Source organism: Pogoniulus pusillus, chromosome 1 (assembly GCF_015220805.1).
Source record: "Pogoniulus pusillus isolate bPogPus1 chromosome 1, bPogPus1.pri, whole genome shotgun sequence".
NCBI lineage: Eukaryota > Metazoa > Chordata > Aves > Piciformes > Lybiidae > Pogoniulus > Pogoniulus pusillus.
This window is the reverse complement of record NC_087264.1, coordinates 42554075-42579491: the sequence shown is the minus strand read 5'-3', so window position 1 is coordinate 42579491 and position 25417 is coordinate 42554075. Positions and strand designations below refer to the sequence as shown.

The window sequence follows — 25417 nt, the reverse complement described above, 5'->3', positions numbered from 1 at the left end:
TAGTTCCTATTTTTGGTGCCTATGGCTACTTCCCTATCTCGACTGTCACTAAAGCAGGTAAAGACTTGTCTAAGAAACATTGGCAATAGGGGAAGGAAAAACTCTACCAAAAAAAAATGAACAGGTTGTGCCCTCTAGTACACCTCTGTCATTTTCTTTTTTCATTGTAGTATTTGATTATTTCCTCATAATAAACTCTGCAGAAGCCCTCTCCTCCTTATGCAGAAAAAGCTCAGCAGCAGGAGGGGTCCTTATACTTCTTCCCACCAGCACTCCTAACTGCACCTGCACTGAGCCAAGTCCACTTGCACAAACATCCAAATGCTGAACACTGGTGTCTGCTGCTTCGATCACCAGGTCTTTCCAAGCAACACCAGTCTCCCTCATGCTCCCATCCTGCAACACGAGAGGGGACTTAACCCATCCTATCTTAGCTGACAGCTCTCACTGCATACCGAAACTAGGTGAAAGAATAATGCTTCTTAGACAAGTTCTTACCTGCTTTTGTGGCACTCGAGATAAGGGAGTGGCCACAGACAGCAAAAATAGGAACTAAGTCTCACGCCCAGCCTGTGCGTTACTCCATGGCCTGTTTTGTCCCCTCATTGCCAAAAGCCCCCTTGTCTGAAAATGATCCGGAAATGAGGCACATTGGATGCAAACTGATGCCCAGAGATAGGCTGCAACCAAGCCATGAAGCTCTCCCAGATCTTCCTGAGGGAAAGAAAATTACTGTCTTTCACAGAAGCCAATGTATTTTTGTCAAGAACTCTGTGTTCATACTGAATATGCAACAAAACCAGAGACTTCAAGATGTGACTACAATACTGAAAATTTAACTATCAGTAGTAGCAAATCAAAAAGGATGAGACCATCTTTTCAAATTCATCTAGTTAAACCCATTAACTTTCCAGTTAACTGAGATTTGTTCTGACTATTGTAATGTTATCACAGTATCATCAGGGTTGGAAAAGACCTCACAGATCATCAAGTCCAACCCTTTACCACAATTCTCAAGGCTAGACCATGGCACCAAGTGCCACGTCCAACCTTGCCTTGAACAGCCCCAGGGACGGCGACTCCACCACCTCCCCGGGCAGCCCATTCCAGTGGCCAATGACTCTCTCAGTGAAGAACTTTCTCCTCACCTCCAGCCTAAATCTCCCCTGGCGCAGCCTGAGGCTGTGTCCTCTCGTTCTGGCGCTGGCCACCTGAGAGAAGAGAGCAACCTCCTCCTGGCCACAACCACCCCTCAGGTAGTTGTAGACAGCAATAAGGTCACCCCTGAGCCTCCTCTTCTCCAGGCTAACCAACCCCAGCTCCCTCAGCCTCTCCTCATAGGGCTTGTGCTCGAGGCCTCTCACCAGCCTCGTCGCCCTTCTCTGGACACGCTCAAGCATCTCAGTGTCCCTTTTAAACTGGGGGGCCCCGAACTGAACACAATACTCAAGGTGTGGTCTAACCAGTGCAGAGTACAGGGGCAGAATGACCTCCCTGCTCCTGCTGACCACACCATTCCTGATGCAGGCCAGGATGCCACTGGCTCTCTTGGCCACCTGGGCACACTGCTGGCTCATGTTCAGGCGAGTATCAATCAGTACCCCCAGTTGTACTCTAGGGAACACCACAGCCCTTCCCTCTCAATTACACTGGAGAAATCAAAGGTCATCCTCTTACATTTCTTCACTATGCGATTAAACACGTTAGGCTGTTTCCTCTCTACAAATTAGCACTCCCAGAACATGGAAACCCCTGGATGCCTTCCTCTTCCCACTCCCTCACCAAAACGCAGACAGATTTATAACTGCACACAGACACCTTGTGGTTTGCACATCACCTTTCCTCTGGCGTCCTCCTGGCGATGTTTGGTAACCCAAACGAAGTTTGTAACACCTACCCCTGAGCTAAACACAGTGTTTAGTTTACCTGGGCTCTGAATAAAGTAAATACTTTCAAACGCTCAGAAAATACTCAAATCTGAAGCCAAACAGTGTGATTTTTAAACACGGCCGCAGGCAGAGTTAAGAGAGTAGCAACTCAGGAAGGCAGCCAGGCATACACCTACGTTTAAGGCCAAACTTAAATCCTATTGACCTAAGCTCTGCCTGGAGCTTGTCTACAGAGTTTCCTTTCAGGCCCTTCAGCACACAGCTGGACTTTAGCCAAGATTCGCCTTTCCCAGGTCGATTCCAGGCTGGAAAGGGCATTACAGTAATTAAGTCTGACCTCGTAAAAAGCCATGCAGAGTTTCATTCAGCAGACCTCCTGTCAGACTTGCGATGGGTGACTTTAGCTTTCACATCGGCCATCAAGACCCAGACTAAGGCCTGCGTGCCCGGAGGCTATGCTCAGAGTCCCGGAGGAACCTCACTCTAGCAGCTCTCTGGATTCAGAGCCCCGAGAGCAGGCGAGCGGCTCCCCGGCTGCCTCGTCACACCCGGTCCCTCTCCCCGAGGACTAGCGTGCTCCGAGGAAGGGGCTGCAGCGCATAACGGAGGCGGCAGCAGCCCGCGCATTAAGCGGCGGTGCCGCCTTGGCGCCAGCGAAAGCGTTTACAGACCCACCAGGTCCCTTCAGGGCAGCCTCACACATCCAGCTCCCCCGAGCCCCTCCTGTATGGACACAGCCGTAGCCCAGGCGGTGCGCTCACAGCTGCGCCGCGCAGCCAGCCCAGCCAGCCGACCGAGAAGCCACCCGGACCGGACCGGACCTGCCGTATTTCCTTAGAGGAGCCTCGCTCACCGCCGCCGCTGCCACCTCAACACCCGTGCCGTGAGCCCGCTCTAGCACCCCCCATTGGCTGCCGTCTCCGCTACCGCCCTGCTCCTCCTTCCTGCTACTGGACGGACGCCGCCGTCCGCCGTGCCCCTCCCTCCGTTTGGCGCTATGATTGGTTAGCTCATCTTCCTCCTTCGTTCCCGGTTCTGTCTCCGCCAAGAGATTGGACAACTTTCACCTTCCAGCTCCAGCTGCCTCCGACCTTTCTGCTTTGCGATTGGACAGAGCCCTTCCTTCAGCCCGCTTCCCTCCCACCTGATGGCAATGTAGGGCTGTCATTGGGCTCCGTCCCCCCGACGCCATTCCCCCTCACCGAGCCCGGCCGCCAGTCTCGCACGCGCTCCGGTGCGTCCCCGCGGAGCCCGTCCCCGCGTGTGACGTCTCCGCCGGCGATTGGAGGGAGCCACGGGCCGCGCTTCCGGTGCGGTGCGGCCGGGCGGAGGCGGCGGAGCGGGCGCAGGCGAGCGGCGCCGGTGGGATGGAAGGATCTGAGCGAGCCGCGGCGGCGCCGGGTGCCCAGCCTCGCGCCAACGGCTGCAGCGGCACTGCCCACGGAGCGCTCCGCAATGGCTACGTGCGCGGGCTGTCGGCGCCCGGGACTCAGGTGTGCGCGGCGGGCGCCCTCCGCCACCTCCTGGGCGGGGCCGGTACCGGGCGGGGGGGGGGGGGGGGTCTGCTGGGAAGGTGGAGGAGTTTGTAGCCTCCCCTCACAGCGCGGCTGCGGCGGGAGGCGGGCTCCAGGAAGCCAGCGAGGTGTGGCTGCTGGGGAGTTGGGCGAAACTTCGCTGGCCAGTGGGGTTCGGGTTTGTGCCTCCTGGCCCTCGTCTGAGGATCCGGGAGAGCAGCGCCTTGGTCACGGGCCTGTTTCGGGGGGCTGCGCCGGGCCGATGATTGTTTGCTAGGCTGATAACTTTAGGTGGAACAAGTCATTGCTATACCTTTACTGCAAGACTTCTGTCATCGTCGGGGCTTTAAATTGAACCCTCTCACAGAATGGATTTGTACTTGAGAAGAAATGCCGTCTATTAGCACTGTGCTTCACTGTTTCGTTGTTAGAGGTGTAGTGCACAAAACTGGGGGGTTGTGGAGCCTTATGCAGCAGCGTTAAAGGTTGATGCAGAACTTCCCCTTTAGCTGTATGAACACCCTGTGATGCAAATGTGTATCTGTGTTTTCAGGCTTCTAGTTTTCCTGAAAGAAGCTGAACACTTGCGTTAGAGTGTAAGGGACTTCGTAGTTCCTGTGACGGCAATCCCAACACTACAGAATAGGTCGTTTCCTTGGGCACCTCAAGCTGCGTGGGAAAGCCTACGCTCCACTGTCATCTCTCCTGTTATTCCATGCTTTCTTTCCACTGCTGTTCCTTCTGTTTTTCCTGTGTAGTCACTAAGTGAACCAGATTGAGAACTGATGCAGGATAAAACTAAGCTTTTCTCTCTTTCTCTCTTTCTCTCTTTCTCTCTTTCTCTCTTTCTCTCTTTCTCTCTTTCTCTCTTTCTCTCTTTCTCTCTTTCTCTCTTTCTCTCTTTCTCTCTTTCTCTCTTTCTCTCTTTCTCTCTTTCTCTCTTTCTCTCTTTCTCTCTTTCTCTCTTTCTCTCTTTCTCTCTTTCTCTCTTTCTCTCTTTCTCTCTTTCTCTCTTTCTCTCTTTCTCTCTTTCTCTCTTTCTCTCTTTCTCTCTTTCTCTCTTTCTCTCTTTCTCTCTTTCTCTCTTTCTCTCTTTCTCTCTTTCTCTCTTTCTCTCTTTCTCTCTTTCTCTCTTTCTCTCTTTCTCTCTTTCTCTCTTTCTCTCTTTCTCTCTTTCATTTTTTTTTTCCCCTGGCTGAACTTTAACCCAGGACACCAGTTACTGTACTTCTTTCACTGGGTGGATGCTAATAGTTTTGCCCTGCCACTTAAAAGGTGACAGCACAGTACTGGGAGTGAAGAAATAGGAGTGAAGACCACCACACCTTCATTTGGCAGCACTGTCAGCTTATATTGGTGTAGGGGGCTCTGGCACCTTTAAAATCATAGGTGTAAATATTTGCGCTGAAGCCAAGTGTGGTGGCTATGACTGTTCTGTGAGTGTGGGGTTTGTTGTTCTTTTTTTCCCCTCGGTGCTTTTTAAAGAAGGCCTGAATTCTGTTATGTTCTTCTGAACAGAGGAGTAAGGTACGGAAGCTTTTTTTCCCAGGGACTTTGTTCAGCTGTGTATCTGAAAAACCTGAGCGGTGCAGTATGCCAATGGGTGAACTATCAGTGTCAAACTGAGGAAGCTTGAAAACCTTGGTGCTTGGTGAGACATTCTGTTCAGTTAATAGCTTACGTGTGATACTACACTCTGGTATTTCTTGGTTGTCTCAGGTGCTTGAAGAACTGTTTCTAAAGGGGAGGGAGGCTCATGGCAGAAGTGGTCTTGAGAAAGCAAAAAGTCCAAGTGTAGTGACAATATCAAAAAATGTAAGAAGAACATAAGAAAGTTTTACATTTTTCATAGCTAGTCAAGCAGAAATGTATAATTAAGAATCTTGCCTTCTTTTCTCTATGATTTTCTATGGGCCAGATTGCTGCTTTTCAAAATAAGGGGCTAAATGTTAGGACTTCAGTGGGAGAAGTCACTGTTCAGGGGTACACGAAGAGCTTTCTCAAGTGACACGAGTGATGGAAGCTACTTGAGTGGCCTGCTGGCTTTTGAATTTTGGTTGTTGAGTTTTTACACAGGAGAAGGGAAAGATTAATGCTCAGTGTGCGTTGAATATATTTGTCTGTCTATGTATGTTACATAACATGCCATATACAATACATCGAGTGAAGAGTCTGTGCAGTGCAAAATAATCAAGTACCAGAAAGGAGGCTGCTTACATGTGCAAACTTAGTTTAAAAGAAATAGAGTGAAAAATAAGAATGAGGCGGGGAAAAAAGGTGCTTTTGCTAAAAAACCTTATGACAGAGTCCTGAGAGAAGAGACAAGACAACATCTAGATAAAAAGAATTTATTGATAAGAGGAGGATGAGGAAGGGAAGCCTGGAGGTCATGAGAAGCGAGCTTAGAGGCGAGGTAATGCATCTCTGTGCCCTCCTATACAGCTTGATTGTGCAGGAAAGCTTTCCCCACTTTGTTGATGTGAAAAAAAAGAGTCTGCTCATATTTATGGCATCTCTGTCGTGGTTAGCTGAGTAAATTCGGGGGTCTTACGGTTGGTTTGGTTTTGTTGTACTTCTGTTAACTCTAACCAAAAAGTATAGATTCAAGGCTGCTATCCTTATGACACACATTTCAGTGTTTCCTTACAAGTGCCTGCACAGAGAGGGACTCTAGCAATCTCCAGATATCTTATTGCATTCATGCTTTTATAAACAAGATCTCATACTGCTTCCTCAGGAAGACAAGGAGTAGCTTGGCTGAAGGGAGTGGGAAGACTGGGGGATTTGCATGCCTTTAAAATTGTTGCAAGTCTTGAATTCTTACAGCTATTAAAACGGACAGCACAGATACTATTTTTCTGAAAGCTTTGGCATATAGATGCTAAAACCACCAGCTTATGCGGTCCTGTGATTTGGGTTTGGGTTTGGGTTTTTTTTGAGAGGATAATCATAGTGCTTGTAGGCTCATCTCATGAGATGCTTCAGGAGGCAGGGGAATAATCTTGATTTTATAGATGCTTTTGCTGGAGTTTGGGTTGGTGTAACCTCTTAGGGAGAACATACTTCAGATGAGAGCAAGAAAAACGGCGAGTTTTTTCTTGTTGCAGTGAGCTAGTGGTAGCAGTGGTGTGAATGAGCCCCTGTTCATATGGTTAGGATAAGATAAAGATGTTAAATAGCTGCCCTGCCCACTAGTATAAAAAGGAATTTTAGTACAGAATTGTGTGGGCTTTCTTTCACCTCTCTGTAAAATTAAAGTGCACCTATTTTTGCGAAAAAGAACAAACTGATCCCTAAGAACTAAATCTCATGAACATATTCATGAAAAAACAATCCTTGCCCCTCACTCAGCATTTGTGAGGCTGCAGCTTGAGCACCATGTCCAGTACTGAGCTCCCCAGAAAGCTGCTGATAATAGCCACGTGAATTTCTGAATCCAGTGGAGGGCCCCCAAGAAGCAGAAGATGCTGGAATGCATAATACTGATGTGTTCTGCTTAGAGGCTTAGAGCAGTGCACTCCTTTCTAGCTGTAGCTGTCTGCTGCTGCTGCTAAATAACTTAGAATGCTGGGTTATATGATTGTTTTCCCCAAGAACTTGGCCCAACACAGGCATGAGCTGTGTGGTGCACTCTGATTTTTCTCTTGCAGTAGAGTTTCTCACTAAAGTGGTGCTCTTCTGTGTGCACACAGTCTTGGATGGTATGGGAAAGACAGATGTAGGTGAACATCTGAGGGTTTTGAGCCACACGCTTAGGTGAGTCCTGGGTTTTCCTTGTAGTCACCATTTAGATACACAAGTATATGCTAGTTCAAAGGTCATGGCTTACTGGCTCACATGACTTGTGAAGCCATGGAAGACTTAATCTTCTCTCCTTCCTTTTTCTACTTTGTTTTTCCTCCTCAGGAATGGAAATTAACCACTAAGCTGTAGGCACTTTCTTGGTGTCTGGAACTGCACTTGCAGCTCTTTGGCAGCAAGCTTGGAGCTTGCAGCACGTAAGCCTTCTTTGGAAGGCTCGTGTGGATTCATAAGGCATTCTTGGGAAAACAAACAGCCTCATATCTAAAACGTGGCTACAAATGTCTCTTGTATAGGCAATTCTGGAGCATATTTATAGTCATTGTACACTTCATAAAAAATCCGTGGAATTGCACTGAGAGTGTTTCTTTAATGTTTCATTCAGCTGGCACAACATGGAAACTTCTCAGCTTATACAGCAGCTGATAAGGGAGCTTAAGGATGTATAAGCATGCTGGTAGAGGAACACTGGGAGAGCAAACTGATTGTAGTGTGCGCTGAATCAATCCAAGTATTCCCCAAAGGGTGTTTCTCAATGACATAATAGGGTTTGATCATGCACAATAGCTTAGTTTTAGCGTTTGTTACTATCAAGGGGACCTCAAGGGAGCTGGCAAAAAAATAGTATGATTTTATTCTGATTCTGGTGTCTAGGTTTGGGTTTGTTGAGGTATTTTTCAATTCTTTTTTTTTTTTTTCAGTAGCTATTTTTTTGGTGTAGGATAACCTTAGATCCATGTCCTTAGGATGTAGCCTTTCACTTCCTCCAGATGAACTTCACGTTACTTGGGAAAGACATTAAAAGTTTTGATGTGACTTCTGTTTATTAGCTGCTAGGTAGTTTGTGAAATGGTCACTGTCAGTTTTCTGTGCTTATCCAGCAGTCAGCTTCTAGTAGCCAGCCATAGGTAGCAGGTATATTGTATTTGCTCCTGAATCACTGCTGTTCACAGCATAGCCTGTCAGTGCAGGGACACAAAATTCAACTTCAATCCATCAAGCCGTGACACTAGTAATTGTAGCTTTGGTACACAATCTTTCTCAGATCTGGATGCAATAAAATTCTATGGTTGCATGAATTGGAACTGTAGAGTTACAGTTAAGCAATCTCAGTAGTAATAGAGAAAAGGAGATAAAGCTTTCATGGGTGTTATTCTGCTGCATTGGCTTACCCAGTCTTTCAGTTGTCCTGGTGCTGCTGCCCCTCTTCACTCCCCAAAAGCTGATGGTTCTTGTTTGCTGAGATGTTACAAATGAGTTGTTGGAGCAGTGCTGTAATGATTATTAGGGTCTAATAAATAACCTTCTGCAAACTATTTTATTTCCAACCAGGATTGTTTCATTGTTGGAGGAATCCTCTGCTGAAAATCAGATTAGCCTTAGTTGTGCAAGCCAGAGATGCAGGTGGTTCCAAATGGGAGTGAGTGGGGCAGAGGAAATTCCTTTGGCTGGCACTGTTCCTGAGGAAAACAGTGTATGAACCTATGGCCTGCATTAAAGCTTCATACTGCTGTCACCTAAACTGCAAGGTGGTTATGCAAGTGTTCCTACACCTGTCATGGTCATTTTCTGGTTTAAGCCACCATTGTACACTGTGTTTTAATAAATTAACTTCAGTATTAAACCTGGACTCAATGCACTGCAAGTTAGTTTCTTGCATTTGGGGCAAGTGCTGCTCCTAAAAGATAAGTTCTTACTATGTCTTAGCTGTTTCGTTTCCATGCTTGCACCAATTCTAAAGTTTCTGCAACTATGATGCACAAGTTGAGGATTTGCCCTGGTTAAAACTTTGTTTGGGATGTCCATGTTGACAAAAGGGAAGAAGCAGGAATGAGTAGCAGAAGGAAGGTGGTGCTGTTGTGGTCTGTACTATACAATGTCTGCATTGCTGTAGCATTATTGTGTTTTAAGAGCAGACCTTTGTTTCTGAAAAATTACTTTCAAGATATTAAAACCAGACTTCAAATGGAGACTTTCTGTAACACCTGAGATAATCAGGTATCACTTTCCAGATAATGCAGTGTCTGGTGAGGCCAGCAAGTACGTGTGTCTTCATTGATTTGTCTAGTTGACACAGAGATTAGTACAACTCTGCCTTCCTTCCTCATACAGTAGTATGAGTGTCATAGGTAAACAACTGGGTTTATTCTGTCTGCTGACCTCCACTCATTACTTACTGTTGTCCATTTTTGATGTATTTAGGATCAACCTCTTTGCTAGGCACTGATGTTTCTTTCATTAGAATGTATTTTTTGAATACATTTCTTCTTATATCTGATTATAACATGCAGTTTGAGTACAATCCAGGGAAATTTGGGCAACATCGTAGATACATGCTTGGTTTAGCCCTCTTCAGTGAGGTGTTATTAGTAAAGGCATTTACTGAAAGGTATTACCTTGGTTTCCTTGTTTTAGCTGCTCTTGTGCACATTTGGCAACATCTTTCGTAACATACTTGGATATTATAATGTTACAGAACTGTCTGCCAGTCTTATATCTGTTCAGAGGCTGTAGTTTTCCTGAGGCTTAGAGTACTAGCAAAACCAAATGTGTCTGGAAGAAGTAAGACCTGTGTCCTTGGCTACAGGTAGAGGATTTATGTCTTGGAGAGTGTTTTTTTCACATATTATATTATATGATAGCTGTTCTATAACATTCAGGAATACAGATAACAGTTTGCATCTACTGGCAGTGGTTTTGTGTTTTCATACATTGACATTTGAGATTTGATCTTTAACTTTGTTCTCTGAACAAGTGGTCTAGTTAAAACCAGGATGTTTTTTCCCCATATTATCACATTGAGAGGGCCCTTGCCTTGTAGCTGTGAAGTTTTCCTGTAGTAGTCAAGAACATAAATACTTCTTTACTGTGAAGGTGGCAGAACACTGAAACAGGCTGCCCAGAGAGGTTATGGAGTCTTCTTCTGTGGAGACATTCAAAACCCACCTGAACATGTTCCAGTGTGACCTACTCTAGGTGGCCCTGCTCTGGCAGGGGAGTTGAACTCTTAGATGATCTTTCAAGGCCTCTTCCATCCCCTCACATTTTGTGATGCTGTGTATTACAGGAATCATATTTCAGATGGACATGCACATGTATTACACATCTAGTCAATCTCTCATCTTCAGGAGAGGGTATGCAAGTAGCAAGATGGCTTTCAGTGTGGATTTTATGCAGAAAGCTTTGCTTTGTTCTGCGTGCTGACGTGCATGTACTGTTGGGACTGTGTATACAATGACTTTTTTGTCTGTGGTATCATGTCCACCTCATGGATGAGAACAGTGTTTCCATCAGCATCTTCAGGCCAATGGCTATGGAGACACATAGATTATGGTTGTTTTATTACAGTAATTCATGGTCCAAAGTTGAGTCTTACTCTGATGTTTTCCAGTTCTCATAATTCTGAGAATACATTGTTTAGATGAATAAGTCTTCAGTTCTATTTTGGTTTTCCCTATAGTGAGCCTGGGAAGCATCAGTGTTCTGTTATTTATGCTTACTTAGCTCTTGGTGAAGGGTGAAAGCAGGCCTGGGTTGGCCTGGGTGTAAGCAATGTTCTCTAGCGTCACAAGCAAAAGAATTTTGAGATCTTAAACTGCATTAAGTTAGCAAGCATGACTGGTTATATCAACAGTTTAGCAACCTCTTATATGGAAACTGGCTATTAATAATGGCTGAACCTAGCTGAAAGTATGTTGAACTGGGCAGGGAGATGAAGACCTTATAGCTGGTCAGAGGGACAGGGACTATGTTAAAATGCCTACCTGTCATTTCTTTAATGAATATCTCATAAATGCCTCTTAATTTTTACTGTAGATGAACCATATTGTGCACAATGGAGGATTATACAAAAGGCCTTTCAATGAAGCTTTTGAAGAAACACCAATGCTGGTTGCTGTGCTGACCTACGTAGGCTATGGTGTTCTCACTCTCTTTGGGTATCTGCGAGATTTCATGCGGCAGTGGAAGATTGAGAAGTGTCAAAATGCAACAGAAAGAGAAGAACAAAAGGTAAGCATTGGGAAATAATGGCCAGTGGGAAATCATGCAGCTGAGGCTATACTCAAGCAAAGAACCCAAAACCCTGGTGGATGAGAACCAGAGCACAAACTGAATGCCCAGAACAGTAGCGGGTTAATGAGTGAGTAATCTGAGGTCCTGACTCTTGGCTCGCTGATAGCAATTAATAAGGATTAATTCACAATAAGACATACTCACAAAAGCATGTGTTACCAGGCAAAAAGCCTTGCCTACTTCAGTAGTTAGTCTGGAATAGGTAATCCTAATTTCAAATAATTGTAAAATGTTTTGAGGCTTTTATTTCCCACAGGAATTGGTTACTGTTAAGAAAGCAACTGTTTAAAATTGCAGTTCACAAGCTGTTTCCTGAGGACTCTTATTGTGAGCTCTCTTAGCACAGTGTGAATACTAGTGAGCTTTGCTCCAAAGGTAGAGTCAGTTGTCTTACTTCTTCTGATCAGGCTTCTGTTTTTCTCAACTGCTTTGGGGAGCCATTTTTTGGTAGCTCATTTGGTAGTAGAGTTGTTTTCCAGCTGCTGTTTTCTCGTTCGCTGTGAAGCCACACAAGCAGTTGGCTAGCAGAAAATAGTGTGGTGGGAAGGATGTCACACTAATGCAAACAAATAATCAATGGTGGGAATTAAAAATAGGAGAACTTATTTGGAGGATTTTTTTTGAGTCAAGTGCATGTCATTTTATGGTAGATTAGGTAAGATGTAGTAAATTAGCCAGTACTTTAAATTGCTTCACAAGAGCTTCTTTGAACATTGTGAGGTGAAGTTAGGCTGACTCATAACAAGGTGCTTAATTCCAGAATAGAAACATTCTCACAGGAGCTGGGTGAGTAATAGGTATTTAATATTTGTTTAGAGCGTAGGTGTTTAGATTTACACTGTTTCCAAAACTGAATTCTGCAATCTGGAAGTCAGTATTTTTGATTCATTTTAACAGTTACAATATCTGCATAAGGATTGTTGGCTATATCTCAACTCAAAACCCAAAGTGTGTATTAATGTTCTTTAAGCTACTTTGGTTTATGTTACCTGAGAATGTGACACCCTTGTGCTTTTCTGTGTATAAGCTAGAAGTTGATGCAGGGAGGAACATCCAAACAGTTGTAGAAACCTACCCAGTCATAAAAATAAAGATTTAATTATTGGGTTGTACTCGTGGTACTTGAAGATTAGAAAGGGATAACTGAATTGTTGGTGCAATTACTCTATACTGTAGTTACGTTCTGTTGCACAACTGTTGTAAATGCTTGTTCTGTTACTGAAATGCAAGGTGCAAGACTGCTTACCGTAGTCCTTTTCTGTGGGAGCAGCCATGACTCTTACATGAGAAGGTACAAATGGAGGTCCTCAGGCAGGAGGTCTAATTTGGGGATATGCTATTGATATCAGGCTCTTGGTAAAGATCATCACACAGGGCACTGAAGTACAGAGTTTGTTAGCAACTAATTATCCTAGTTCTGAAAGAAATTTAGCCTTGTCCTTTTTTCTGGGTTAATACAATATTGAATCATAGAATCAACCAAGTTGGAAGAGACCTCCAAGGTCATCCAGTCCAACCTATCCCCCAGCCCTAGCCAGTCAAGTAGACCATGGCACCAAGTGCCTCATCCAGGCTTTTCTTGAACACCTCCAGGGACGGTGCCTCCACCACCTCCCTGGGCAGCCCATTCCAATGCCAATCACTCTCTCTGGGAAGAACTTCCTCCTAACATCCAGCCTATACTTTCCCCAGCACAACTTAAGACTGTGTCCCCTTGTTCTATTGCATCCTTGAAAGACATTTGCTTAACAGGTGTACCTCCCAGATAGGTGAATTAAAACCCTTTGAGTTTTTATGTTGGTCAAGGCTTGCAAGAAAGAGATACATGTATTCTATATTTGTTTTGTATATGGGATGTCTGTGGATGGACCTAGTAAGAACTGCCAGTGAATATTGCATAAGAAGGAAAAAGAGGAAGTCCTGTTTAAAATGATATTGAAGAAATCTCAGCCTAGTGGGCTTCCCCTAATCACGTTTCTAGTGCTTTGGCTGGAATAGCTGGTTTTGGTATTGGACAAATAGAAAAGTGATCATGTGAGGTCTAGAACATACAGTACTTATCCTCACACTTTGCTGCTTTAAGCTTTGTTTGCCTGCAAATGAATTGATGAGAGCATGTTGCAGCACATCTAGTGTGGGAGCCAGGTTTTGTTTTGGTGCTGAGGGAGTGAGTAGCTCAGTGATTTGTTTGGAAACAATTTCTCATGGTTTTCAAATATTTGAATCTCTCTCACTCTGCTGGCTGATATCCCAATCATCTTAGGGTGAGAGAATACAGATACTAGCACACAGAAAAGGCTCAAAACTCCCATTCTTTTTAAAATAGATACTAACTGGAGGAGGCCTGGGGTAGACTCTGGTAGATTTGTGACCTCTGTGTGGAAGGCAGCAGCTGGTTGGATGATTATGTCATCTCAAGATCTTACTTAGAGTTAGGTTTAGCTTTCTGAAATAATTCATAATTACTTAGGTGAAAAGCTCAAAAGAAAGACAGTAGCTGGACAGTTTGTGACAACCTGCCTTGGGAGCAAAACAAAATTATGTAGCATGAGGAAATGTTTCATAAGGGTCTGAATAAACTTATCCTGAAAGTTTTTCTCCATAGTATCAGCTGATAGAACGAGAGGAAACGGCCTAAAATTCTGCCAGGGATGGTTTAGATTGGATATTAGGAAAAATTTCTTTACTGAAAGCATGGTCAGACATTGGAATAGATCTTCCAGGGAGGTGATGGAGTCACCATCCCTGAACTTGTTCAAGAAACATGTGAACATGGTGCTTCAGGACGTGGTTTAATGGCTGTGGTGGTGTTAGCTTGGCAGTTGGGCTCAATGATCTTAAAGGTCTTTTCCAACCGAAACAGTTCTATGGTTCTGTGAATTGAAGTATGATTTTTCTGTGGTGTGTTTCAGAATGTGATCACAGTTAAAAGCATAATAAAAACCTAGGATCATAATGTAGTATTAGAAACTAAGAACAAAAAAAAGCCACCTTTGGTTTTTGTGTGTTTTGGAGGGAAGTTTATTTCAGTAGAGCAAATTCTTCCTTACTTTGTCACTTCAATATTGTAGACTTATTCTGTGCATCAAAACTAGAAACCAAAAGTGACCAAACTGGGTGAAAGAGCAGACTTTCCAACAGATCTATATTGGAACTGTCTCTGACAGTGGGTGTGTTTCTTGGAATTTATTAGAGCCTTGCATTGAAGTTAATGATTCCAGGAAAACTCATGGTTGAAACACAAAAGGGTGAAAATGGACTGATGTTACTGGTGCTAATTTCCAGGAAATAGTCTGATGGGTCTTGGCTTTGTTTAAAATATATCTAGCTAGGCTTTTCCTGGAAACCAGTGTTGCGTAGCACATCCTCTCTGAGGCATTATTAGGCGTGGGCAAGTGGTGGGATTAACAATTCTCAATTACCCTGGCATCAGTTTATGCATCCCCAGTTTAATGTAATGTCTGGTCATATAATGTAGCTAAATCTGCAAAATGCTTATAGGATTTTATTGGCAGGATGAAAATTACTTTTACCATTCTTTAGGTCTGATTTGCCTGTTGATTGCCTTGTATTTTTTGTATGTAGGAGCAGCTGTGCAAACAGATCTGTTAACTCTCTTATGCCTCTTCATACTCAGTAGCTTGCCCAGATAGGTTATGCTAGCATCTAGAGGTTTCACAGAATCACAGAACAATAGAGGTTGGAAGGGACCTGCATTGAGTCCAACTCCCCTGCCAAAGCAGGATCACATAGAGTAGTCTGCACAGGAGTGCATCCAGGTGGGTTTTGGAAATCCCCAGAGAAGGAGACTTGTTCACAGGCATTCTGCTATAGTATTGTTTCAGGGGCAGTAGACTGTTGTCTTAGCATCTGTATAGCTCTTCAGAGGCCTCCTAATTGTATAAAGGCTATGTAAACTTAATGCTCCATTTTCCTCTTGACTCACTAGCTGTGAGATGGAGCTAGTTGTTCGGCTTCCTTTTAGAAGGCTGAAATTTGTTGCAGTTGTCTACCTGATTTCCATTCAGAGTAATTTTTGTGTTATCAGGGAATGCCTTATGTGAATTGCAGATAAATCTGGCTGGTGCTCATGGCACCATTTGTTAGCTTAGGTGCAGTGCTGTGGAAACTTGGCTTTAACAGCAGCATAATGGTTGCATTTGCATATCCTTGTGCCCCAGGCTAATGGTTACAAAGCTGTCATTGTGACCTTCACATGTAATATTAATCTACAATATGATGAAATCTTAGATTCTCAAAGTACATAAACCAAGGTGCTTCACCCCAAGGGAGAATTTTATTCTTCCCTCATTTTGCTCTTTCTTGAAATTGCTGTGCCTTTCAGGCTTCTAGGAGGCTGCTGATACTTGGGTTTCTTCATCAGGCATCACCTTACTAACAGGGAATATGTTCTAGGCTTAAATCAACAGGAATTGAGCTGTTTAGGATTTCCTAGCCCCATGTTCAAATTAATTCAGATGAAAGAACATGCTGCTTCTGCTTCCTCCATTTGCAAGAGCATAACCTTTGCAATTGTTTTTGACTGTACTTAGTCTAAAGATTACTCAAAGAATCAGCTCTCTTGGTGTATTTTTCCCTCTAAATGAAGCTGTTCCTTCGCAGACTGATGTTCTTAGAGCTTCTTATAGCTAAAAAGAGTGTCAGACCTGAAATAGGATGAGAACCTGAAAAAAATAATAATACACTCTGAAGGTCATCTAAAGGTGACAGTGATTGCTTCCAGCACAGCACTGTGGCTGCATGTGCCAAACTTCTGAAATTGTATGGATTTTGATACATTTTATCTCCCTTCCCTCCTCCAGTGTTTTTAGTTTTATTGTTTTTTAACCTTTGGGGTGAAAAAATCAAATTTCTTTCCACAAGAAATGTTTTTTTTTGCTATCATCTCTACTCTCCATCTCAAATACTACACTGTAGAAAGATTTAGGGAGAAAGCAAACAGACAAAAAATCCAACCCCTAAACCAACCAGGCAAACCATCATGCCTTGTATACCAGCTCCAGAAGTGGGCTTCTAAGTTCCAAAAGGCAGTACCCGTTTATAAAAGCACATTGACTCCTACCCTTTCTCAATTTCATGTTCTCAAATGCATGGCTCCTGAGAACCTCTTGGTGGGGTTAGGATTACTGAGGAAACAGACAATCTACTTACAGTTTTTCCCAAAATAGCACTTCCTACCTCTTGTACTCAAAGGAGGATGGTTTACTTGGGGAGGGGTTCCTTGAATTCTTGTTGACTTTTAAATCATCCTTTTTTTTTTCTTATCACAATCCATTAGATTCAGAGCACTTCACAGTTACTTCAAATTCAGTTTTTGCTGTTGGCTTATAAGGTCATACTCGTGTTATATATCTTGGTGGTGTCAACCTGTTGTGGGTGATTGTCTCACCAGTCGAGCTCGTTACTCTTCCTGCTTTGTCAGCCTGGGTTTCAAAATAAAACAGGCTCTATCTGATCAGCAATCTGAGGTGAGATTGGACTCTAAGCCCAGGCATACCTGCTCATTTCAAACCTCTGGGAAAAAACAGTCTTTTTTCAGTGGTGCCCAGTGACAGGACAAGAGGTAATGGGCACAAATATTGGGAACATGAAGAAGAACTTATTTATGTTGAGAGTGGTGGAGCACTGGAATAGGCTGCCCAGAGAGGTGGTGGAGTCTCCATCTCTGGAGTCATTCAAAATCTTCCTGGATGCTGTCCTGTGTAACTTGCTCTGAGTGATGCTATTCTAGCAGAAGAGTTGGACTAGATGATTTCCAGAGGTCCCTTCCAAACGATATCATTCTCTGGTTCTGTGATTCTCTGCTCCTAGCCAAGAACCTTGCCTAAATCTCCATTGCTTCCTAGGTCACATAGTGTGTTTGAATTACTACTGCAAAGCCAGTTTCTTAAGCAGAGAGTTGAAAATGCTTTAGAAGATGTTAGTAGATGATAATTACCCTAACAACTACAAGTCCTTCAAGTGTTGATCTCCTGATGTGTCAGAGATTCTGTTTGATCTCACTTCTCCCACCCCACTTTGAATGATGTGGCAGTGGATTCAGATGCTTTTAGATAATTATTTCAATTTCGTGTCATGAATCAGGATCTTATTACATTGCTCCAAGTACTCTCATGCATATCACTACTTAATAATACAGTAACCCTCCATGTGACTTCGTATATGAAGGAAGTTCCCAAATGCATTTGTCAATACCTAGATGTTTTACTTCATTGTCAAAATGACCAGTTGGTTAGTGATTCAGCCTTGAAACCCACTTTGTGCCTAGAACAGTACAAGACACTGAAATCAAAGAAGGATGGATCTGTCTAGCTTCTTCAGCAAGCTAATGACTTACTAGGGGAATTAGGTTTTCTATTAGCTGAGCTATTACTCCTGTTAAGCTCACTTGATAAAGAGTCTCTAGAGAAGAGCTGGCACATGAAATAATTCAAAACTATACTTAAATAGAGAAACATGAAAGAAGTAATTGTCCCACTGTACACCTTAGCTCATGGGAATCTTGTTCCTGCTGTTTGTCTTTACTGAGAAAGACCATACTTGTAACTCCCTGGAGCAGTGGCCACTGGCTAAGTTCAGCTTGTTTTCCATCATCAAAATGATGACATTTAGTATCTTTGTGCCTTTTGGACACGTCTAAAGAATAGGAGGCCAAGGGGGGAGACCTTATTGCTCTCTACAGCTACTTGAAAGAGAGGTTGGAGTGAGGAGGGGGCCAGCCTCTCCTTAGTGGCAAGCAGCAGGACTAATGGAAATGGTTACAAGCTGTGCCCAGGCAGGTTTAGGCTGGAATTTGGGAAATATTTATTCACTGAAAGGGTTATCAAACACTGGAATGGTCTGCCCAGGTTAGTGGCGGAGTCACCATCCTTTGTGGGAGGAATTCTCACTTTAGATCCAGTGAGAATGTTTGTTGTAATAATCTGAGGGTTTCTATATGTTTATCATGGCAGGTACAACATGTAGCAGAGAAACACCAGACAGTTCTGTAATAACAATTGACATAAACAGTCTTCTTCCATAGTCTAAAAGCCAGCTAGCCTTCCTTCACAAGGCCAAAACCATAAAAAGGGGCCAGGTGTTAGAGCAGGTATTAGGTAATGAGGAGCATCAAAGCCTTTATACTGCCTTGATTCATTGTTCACAAGCTGCTCTTTGCCTCCTTATCAGTGTCCCCTCTCAGTGCTGTCTAGATAGAAACGTTGTCTATAGCAATTCCCACGATCCCTGGGGGTGTTCAAGCCAGCAGTTGGACCTGGCAGTTAGGGACATTGTTCAGTGTTGACCTTTCAGTACTGGGTCAAGGCCTGGGTAGTATTCGAGGTCACTTCCAAACAAATACAGTCTGTGATTCTTTGATTATTCATAGGCAGATCAGAAGGGAGCTTACATGCAACTGTCCGCTTGGAAGTATTCACTTTCTGGCTTTCATGTACAACTGCTGGTAGGTGGCTGCAGAGGGGTGAACCTAGAGGTTCTTCTACTCCAAACTGAAAGAACAAGGTCATTAAGTCATTAATATAGGGGAGTAAAGAAAAAAGTACTCTTCCTGCAGTCAGGCACTGTAAGTAGAAGCTTGTTAGAGCCCACTTACTTGAATTGTTATTAAAAGCTGGCATAAATACTCCCCGTTTGAGTTTGGTGCTACAAATGTCAGGCATCATATTTCAGTCAGATAATCTGTCTAGCTTATGGTATCACCAGAAATTGAAGTATCCCTTAACATGTTGGCATTTCTCTTGTGAAAAACAGGAAGAAATGCTATGCTGGCTCCTGCTGTTGTCATAAATTCTACTTTTTCCTTTTGCAGATTATTAAGAAGGCTTTTTTTTTAGTTTTTATTGTTTTCAGCAGCAGCAAATTAATTATGCATTCTTATCACTACTGAGTATCAAACTTTCTTGTAATTGAATAGTAATAAAGAAATCTCATTATCTTGGGTCATTTAAAGTAGGCTAGGAAAAAATAAAAGTTCTTTTTTGCTCAAGTGTCTTTGCTGTCACAGTTTGGGTGACATTCTTGTGTGTTATCCGTTCAAGACAGTCACCTACTTTTCCTGAATCATGTTGGAAGGGAAGCTAGAATTCAGGAAACACTCATGCAGAGAAATCCTGTGGGATGTTAGTGCTGATAAGCTGTGCAGAAGAGAGGTGCTGTGATGTGGCTTATTTGCTGGAATTCAGAACAAAGAAATTGTGTAAAGTTCTCTCAGTGCCCTCTAGGACAATGCAAATGCTGCTACATCAAATGGATTCCTGATGTACTGAAAAAAATATGGCAGTTACCTGAATTCTCAAACTCTTCCTGCATTCAGTAGAGCAATGTGTACTGTTTGAGTGCCAAAAAGCAGCTGCATGTTCCCTTGCTCTGCTTAACTCTGAAGGCTGAATGTGCATCTCCTGTAAAGATGATATGGCCATGCATTTCACAAATGCTCTGCAAGAACTGGAAGGAAAGCCAAGGTGTTTCAAGTCCCATTTTTGGTCTGAGAATGGGGCCTCATCGTGTCATTAGCAGCTCCAAATTAAGTTTCTCTGTTGCTTTCATCACTCTCTCTCCTATACATAAAAATTCATTGAGGCTTTCAAACTTGAAGCGTAGCCTCATGCTAGGATTATTGTTGTGGTTGGTAGCCTTTAGTTTCCGTGAACCGCTGCTTGAGTTATGCAGATCAGCACCTAGTTTTGAGGAACTCTTGGGAGCATGGTAGATTTACAGGTTGAGAAGATTTAGATATCAGATCTGGCAGATGGAGTGGGTACAGACCTGGGCCATGAAAATGGTCAGGAGGTTGAAGCACCTCTGCTGTGAAGACAGGCTGAGGGAGCTGGGATTGTTCAGTCTGGAGGAGAGGCTCCGAGGAGACCTAATAGCAGCCTTCCAGTACCTAAAGGGGACCTACAAGAAGGCTGGAGTGAGACTGTTTACAAAGGCCTGCAGTGGCAGGACAAGGGGCAATGGTTTCAAAATAGAAAACAGCAGATTTAGACTGTATGTTAGGAGCAAGTTCTTTACTATGAGGGTTGTGGAACACTGGAACAGGTTGCCTAGGGAGGTGGTTTGGGCCCTATCCCTGGAGATATTCAAGGTGAGGCTTGACAGGGCTCTGTGCAACTTATCTAGTTAGGATGACCCTGCTGACTGCAAGGGAGCTTGGGCCAGATGACCTTTGGAGGTTCCTTACAGCCTGAACTATTTTATAATTCTATGATTTTGTGCTAGCAGATGAATCTCTGGAGTTTTGCTCCCATCTCACCTTCAAATAATCTTACACTGGGTTTCTAGGATTAAAAACAACCCTTAAGGTAGAATGGAAGTCAGAGCTTGTGATGAAGAACTCTTAAACACTTTCTTGAGTTCTCTTTTTTTCATTTCTAATTACATCTGAATTACAGAAGTAACTTACTCCTCTTATTCTTGGCTTACCATAGCACACATTTAACTCTGAGCACTCTGGATGTGTTTCAGGACTTTGTGCCCTTGTACCAGGACTTTGAAAATTTCTACAACAGAAACCTCTACATGCGCATTCGCGACAGCTGGAACCGTCCCATCTGCAGTGTGCCAGGGGCCAAAGTGGACATGATGGAGAGAGTTTCCCATGACTATAACTGGACATTCACGTGAGTCAAAATTGAACCAAAGGCTTCAAGCAGCTGTCTTGGAGGAGAGGGTCTGTAAGAGCAAATTGCATGCTGTCAGGTTAAAGGAGCAGGCTCCTGACCGATTTAAGATTTCATGGTCATATGCCTACAATAAAATTAATGCTTTGGCTGTAGTAACCAGAACCTGGAGAAGACACTTGGGATTGCATTGCTGATTGTACCTTTGTGTTGATTTAAAACCAGTCCTGACATTTGCAGTAAACATCTGAAACCAAATTTAACACAACTGTTTTGAGCCAGTCTGTGGAAACAAAATCAGCAATGCAAGAACAAGGGGTCTTACAAACTGGAGACAACAGTGTTGTGAAGCACAGTACTTGATGAAACCAGTCATGTCTCTCCTTGGCTTTCATGGGCAAAAGAATTGAAACTTTTTTTTCTGCTAAACTTCTTCCTTAATTTCCTTGTCATGTATTGTTAGCACAGCAGTGCCAGATGTGTTTCCTTTATATGATTAGAGGATATCCTGCCTGAGGGGTTGCCACATTAATTGATCTAGAGATCTTAGTTTGTAATTGAAAAGAAAGTTGTGTATTTCTGGGTTAAAGAGAGAGATGTATCAGATTAAAAACAAATGGTTTGAGAAGCCTCAAGTGTTTTTAGATATGTTTTTAATCTTTTATTGCAAACTACTCCGGAATCTAGTTTGAGATGATAGGATAGGGATAGCATTTTTGTCACTGATCATTTTAGTTTCATAATGAGGGGCACTACTCAAGTAGTTAAATGTTTGCTTCTATTGATTTTTAATATTTCAGTGCATACTCTATGAAATTGATATGAGAGTCTTCCAGTGTAGTTAATTTTTTTTCAGTTGTGGTTGTCCTAACTTGTGGTGATTTTAAAACAGGTACACGGGGAGAGTGATAAAGGACATTATTAATATGGGTTCCTACAACTACCTTGGATTTGCACAGAAGTCTGGGACTTGCCAAGAGGCAGCAGCTAAAGTCCTATCGCAGTATGGAGCTGGGGTGTGCAGCACTAGACAGGAGATGGGTAAGTTGGACCAAGGTAGGGTGCTCCCTGAGTGTATATTTTGAATCTGGTAATCTGAGTGCAGGACTTTGAGACATTATATGTTCCAGCTTTGGAACCTTAGACTAATTAATAAAGACATTTTAATTTTAGTGAAGCAAAAATTACTTGCTGGGTTTAGTTTACATGACATAGTAGTTGGTTCACTTGCATTATCTTCTTTTTTTTTTAGTGTTGCTGTATAGGCTTTTAAATAAAGAGCAGGCTGGGTGGGTGGGCATCCTTCTCATAGAATATGGCAATAGTGAAAGCTTTTCCTCCCTCTGAATTTCTCACTTGTCTTATATACAGGAAACTTGGACAAACATGAGGAGCTGGAAAAGCTAGTTGCCAGATTCCTAGGTGTGGAATCTGCAATGGCATATGGAATGGGCTTTGCAACCAACTCTATGAACATTCCTGCTTTAGTTGGCAAGGTATGGCTTAAGTACTGGAAAAAGCTCATCTAACAAAGACTCTGCTGGTTGGGTTTCCTAAAATCTGCGTGTTTGGTATTGTTTTACTTCAGTGGTAGTCGCTGCAGATGTTCTGTGTGGTAGCTACAGATCACAGTATGCATCTCTAACTTTGGCAGAAGTCTTTTTGGAAAGCAGCATCCATGGGACCAGCACCAGTCCACACAGTGCCCTGTTTCTGAGAGAGACTGTCTTCCAACCTGGTTGATTCTATGATACATGTTGAGACTTGTTTCCTCAGGCTACTAGTTAGTGTATGAAATGGTTGCTGATTGACAGGCTGATTGGCTGAAGGAATTCTGATGCTCTTGAGACACTATGAAATGGTTGTGTCAGTGAGACACGTGGATCAGCTGAACTACATGTTGGTACATAGAGAATTTATTAGGAGTGATAGCTGAAAAATCCTCCTTTTGAAGGAGCAAAATCCTACTTGAGAGAAACAAGGTTAAATGTAGTCTAGCAATGTTTACTATCTGCCCCATAAAACAGTACACAGTTCAGCCTGTGCCCTGCATCTCAAACTATGTTTTTTGTAATTATTGGAAAGTGAAATGGAATAGAGCTGTTCATTTCCATCCTCTGATGCAAGTACCAGGACTTTTTCCTCCTTTTGAAAATGATTCACTGTTAGCCTAATACTACTTTGCTACTGGAGTTCTTTGTACCTGTGTAGTGTGTTTTCCTTTTGTCCATTTATTTTTCCACTTCCTGAGATCATTTTGTAGCTTCTTCACTTGTGATATCTACAGATTATAAAATTGGTGCCTTTTTCTTCTTGGTAAATTTTCTTCCTGGTGAATCTTTTCCCAAATAGCTGTAGTGTAGCTGTAGTCTTCCCGCATGCTATTTTGTTTGTAACAATGAAGCAACACTGCCTGCATTATGCCTCTTTTCTTTTGCCTGTTAAAGTTTATAGATATCAGATGTTTTCTGTAATAGAAGGTATTTTTTAACAGAATGCCAGAGAGAAATTCACAGAGGGAGTGATTTGCCATTGGAATGAGCTGCCCAGGGAAGTGGTGGAGGCACCGTCCCTGGGGGTCTTCAAGAAAAGACTGGCTGAGGCACTCGGTGCCATGGTCTAGTTGACTGGATAGGGCTGGGTGCTAGGTTGGACTGGATGATCTTGGAGGTCTCTTCCAACCTGGTTGATTCTGTGATTCAGATTTAGTCTTTCTGGAGCAAAGTACTTCCACAGGGCTATGATTTTGAACTATGTGTGTGACTCCTGACATATTTTTTACTTGCATTTTTCTCCTGTTTGTCTTCCCAAATTTCTTTCTCTTCATTCATATTTTCTGTGAGAACTTTTGGATCCAGAACACACAGTTGGATATATTCAAGTAGTCTTCTGTCAGTTGTAAGTTAGTACAAATTGCCCATTACTGCAAAGCTGCTTAATCTTTGTTTCTGTGTGTATGGATCCTCCTGTATGTATTTAGTACCATATGATAATGTCTGAGATGCCTTGCTCCTTCATTTCCATATTGTACAACCATTGAGAGAATCTGAACAGTAAATTCCAAGGCATGTAACATACCTGTTTTCAGGCATATAACTTGCACATTTACTAAACCATTTCTTTTCACAAATGGATGGAAGAGTCTATACTGTGTTAATAATGAGCATACTGGGCTTTAGTGCACTTTAAATACAGAAGTAAGAAGCTTCAGCTCCTAACACTAGCAGTGTCTTTATACTCAGGTAAATAATCCAGACAGAAAATAATGCTCTCTTCTGAAGAAAGTAAGTTTTTGTCAGATGAACCATTTTGCAGTTTAGGATGTTCACTGAATGCTTTTTTTTTTTGGCTACCTGAAGTTGTTTCTCACTGCATTTTTGATTTCTTCGTTGTCTGCAAATAAGGACTGGCATAAATCTTGAATTCTGGCACCACCCAGTACAAAATTTGCTGTATGTGCATAGCTTGTTTGACAATGCTTTGTCAAGAGTCCTCAAAAAATCCCAGAGATTCCCATATTTGATTATTGTCTGGGACTCTCTCTATTTTTTTAACTGTTATTTGTGTATCTCTGCATGTCCTGCATACGTTTTCAGGTGCAAAGGTGCTTGGAACACGAATTTTTGAAAGTTTGGCAAATATAATCATTTGCATTTGGCCAGAAGGAGCTTCTTCTGACAGTCACTGCTATGATTTGAAGCTAATAATTATTTATATTGTATCTATACACCTATAATGCAATTTAATGTAGCTCAAAACACAAACCATTGCAGTGAAATTGCTCATATCTATCTAATATTGGATCACTCATTCTGACTTTGCTATGTGAAATCCCTGAGCACTTGATTTATGTTGCTACTGAATCCTTTCCTAAAAGTGACAAATCTGACTTCATTGTCCTAGAGCTCTAACTCTACTTTCTAATGTAATCAGCGTTGGTCAGCAAGAGGAATTCAAAAGCTGTGTCAGTACTATCTGGGTGATCTTTATTCACTATGCTGTCTGCAATTACCTGAAGGGACATTGTAGCCAGGTGGGGGGTGGCCTCTTCTCCCAGGCAACCAGCAATAGAACAAGGGGCCACAGTCTCAAGTTGTGCTGGGGGAAGTATAGACTGGATATTAGGAGGAAGTTCTTGCCAGAGAGAGTGATTTGCCATTGGAATGGGCTGCCCAGGGAGGTGGTGGAGTCACCATCCCTGGAGATCTTTAAGAGAAGACTGGATGAGGCACTTAGTGCCATGATCTAGTTGACTGGATAGGGCAGGGTGCTAGGTTGGACTGGATGATCTTCGAGGTCTCTTCCAAGCTGGATGATTCTATGATTCTATGCCATGTGACCAGCAGCTTCTACTGAGCAGATTCTGAAAGAGGTACAGTTGGTGTACACTGGAAGTTGTTTTTCAGCATTGTTAAAACATCACTGCACCTGCCAGTTTTCAGCAGGAGACTGGTTGATGACAGCCAAGTTGTTGGCTGCCCACTACAGTCACTGC

At 42.9% G+C, this 25417-nt stretch overlaps 1 protein-coding gene across 6 annotated transcripts in view; it reads left to right on the top strand.

Annotated features, from left to right (window-relative positions):
* Window positions 1-3071: 3071 nt before the first annotated feature.
* Window positions 3072-25417, top strand: part of SPTLC2 (serine palmitoyltransferase long chain base subunit 2) — an 84782-nt gene continuing 62436 nt past the window's right edge. For 2 of the 6 annotated variants that reach the window (XM_064150637.1, XM_064150646.1), the window contains exons 1-5: window positions 3072-3382; window positions 11021-11215; window positions 20768-20922; window positions 21815-21963; window positions 22294-22418. In XM_064150637.1, coding sequence (XP_064006707.1) covers window positions 3257-3382; window positions 11021-11215; window positions 20768-20922; window positions 21815-21963; window positions 22294-22418 — 750 coding nt within the window. In that variant the 5' untranslated portion in view covers window positions 3072-3256. Of the gene's footprint in view, window positions 3383-3511; window positions 3532-5759; window positions 5817-11020; window positions 11216-20767; window positions 20923-21814; window positions 21964-22293; window positions 22419-25417 lie in introns of those variants that run through there. The other 4 variants (XM_064150599.1, XM_064150627.1, XM_064150616.1 and 1 more) reach the window with 3 other exon arrangements.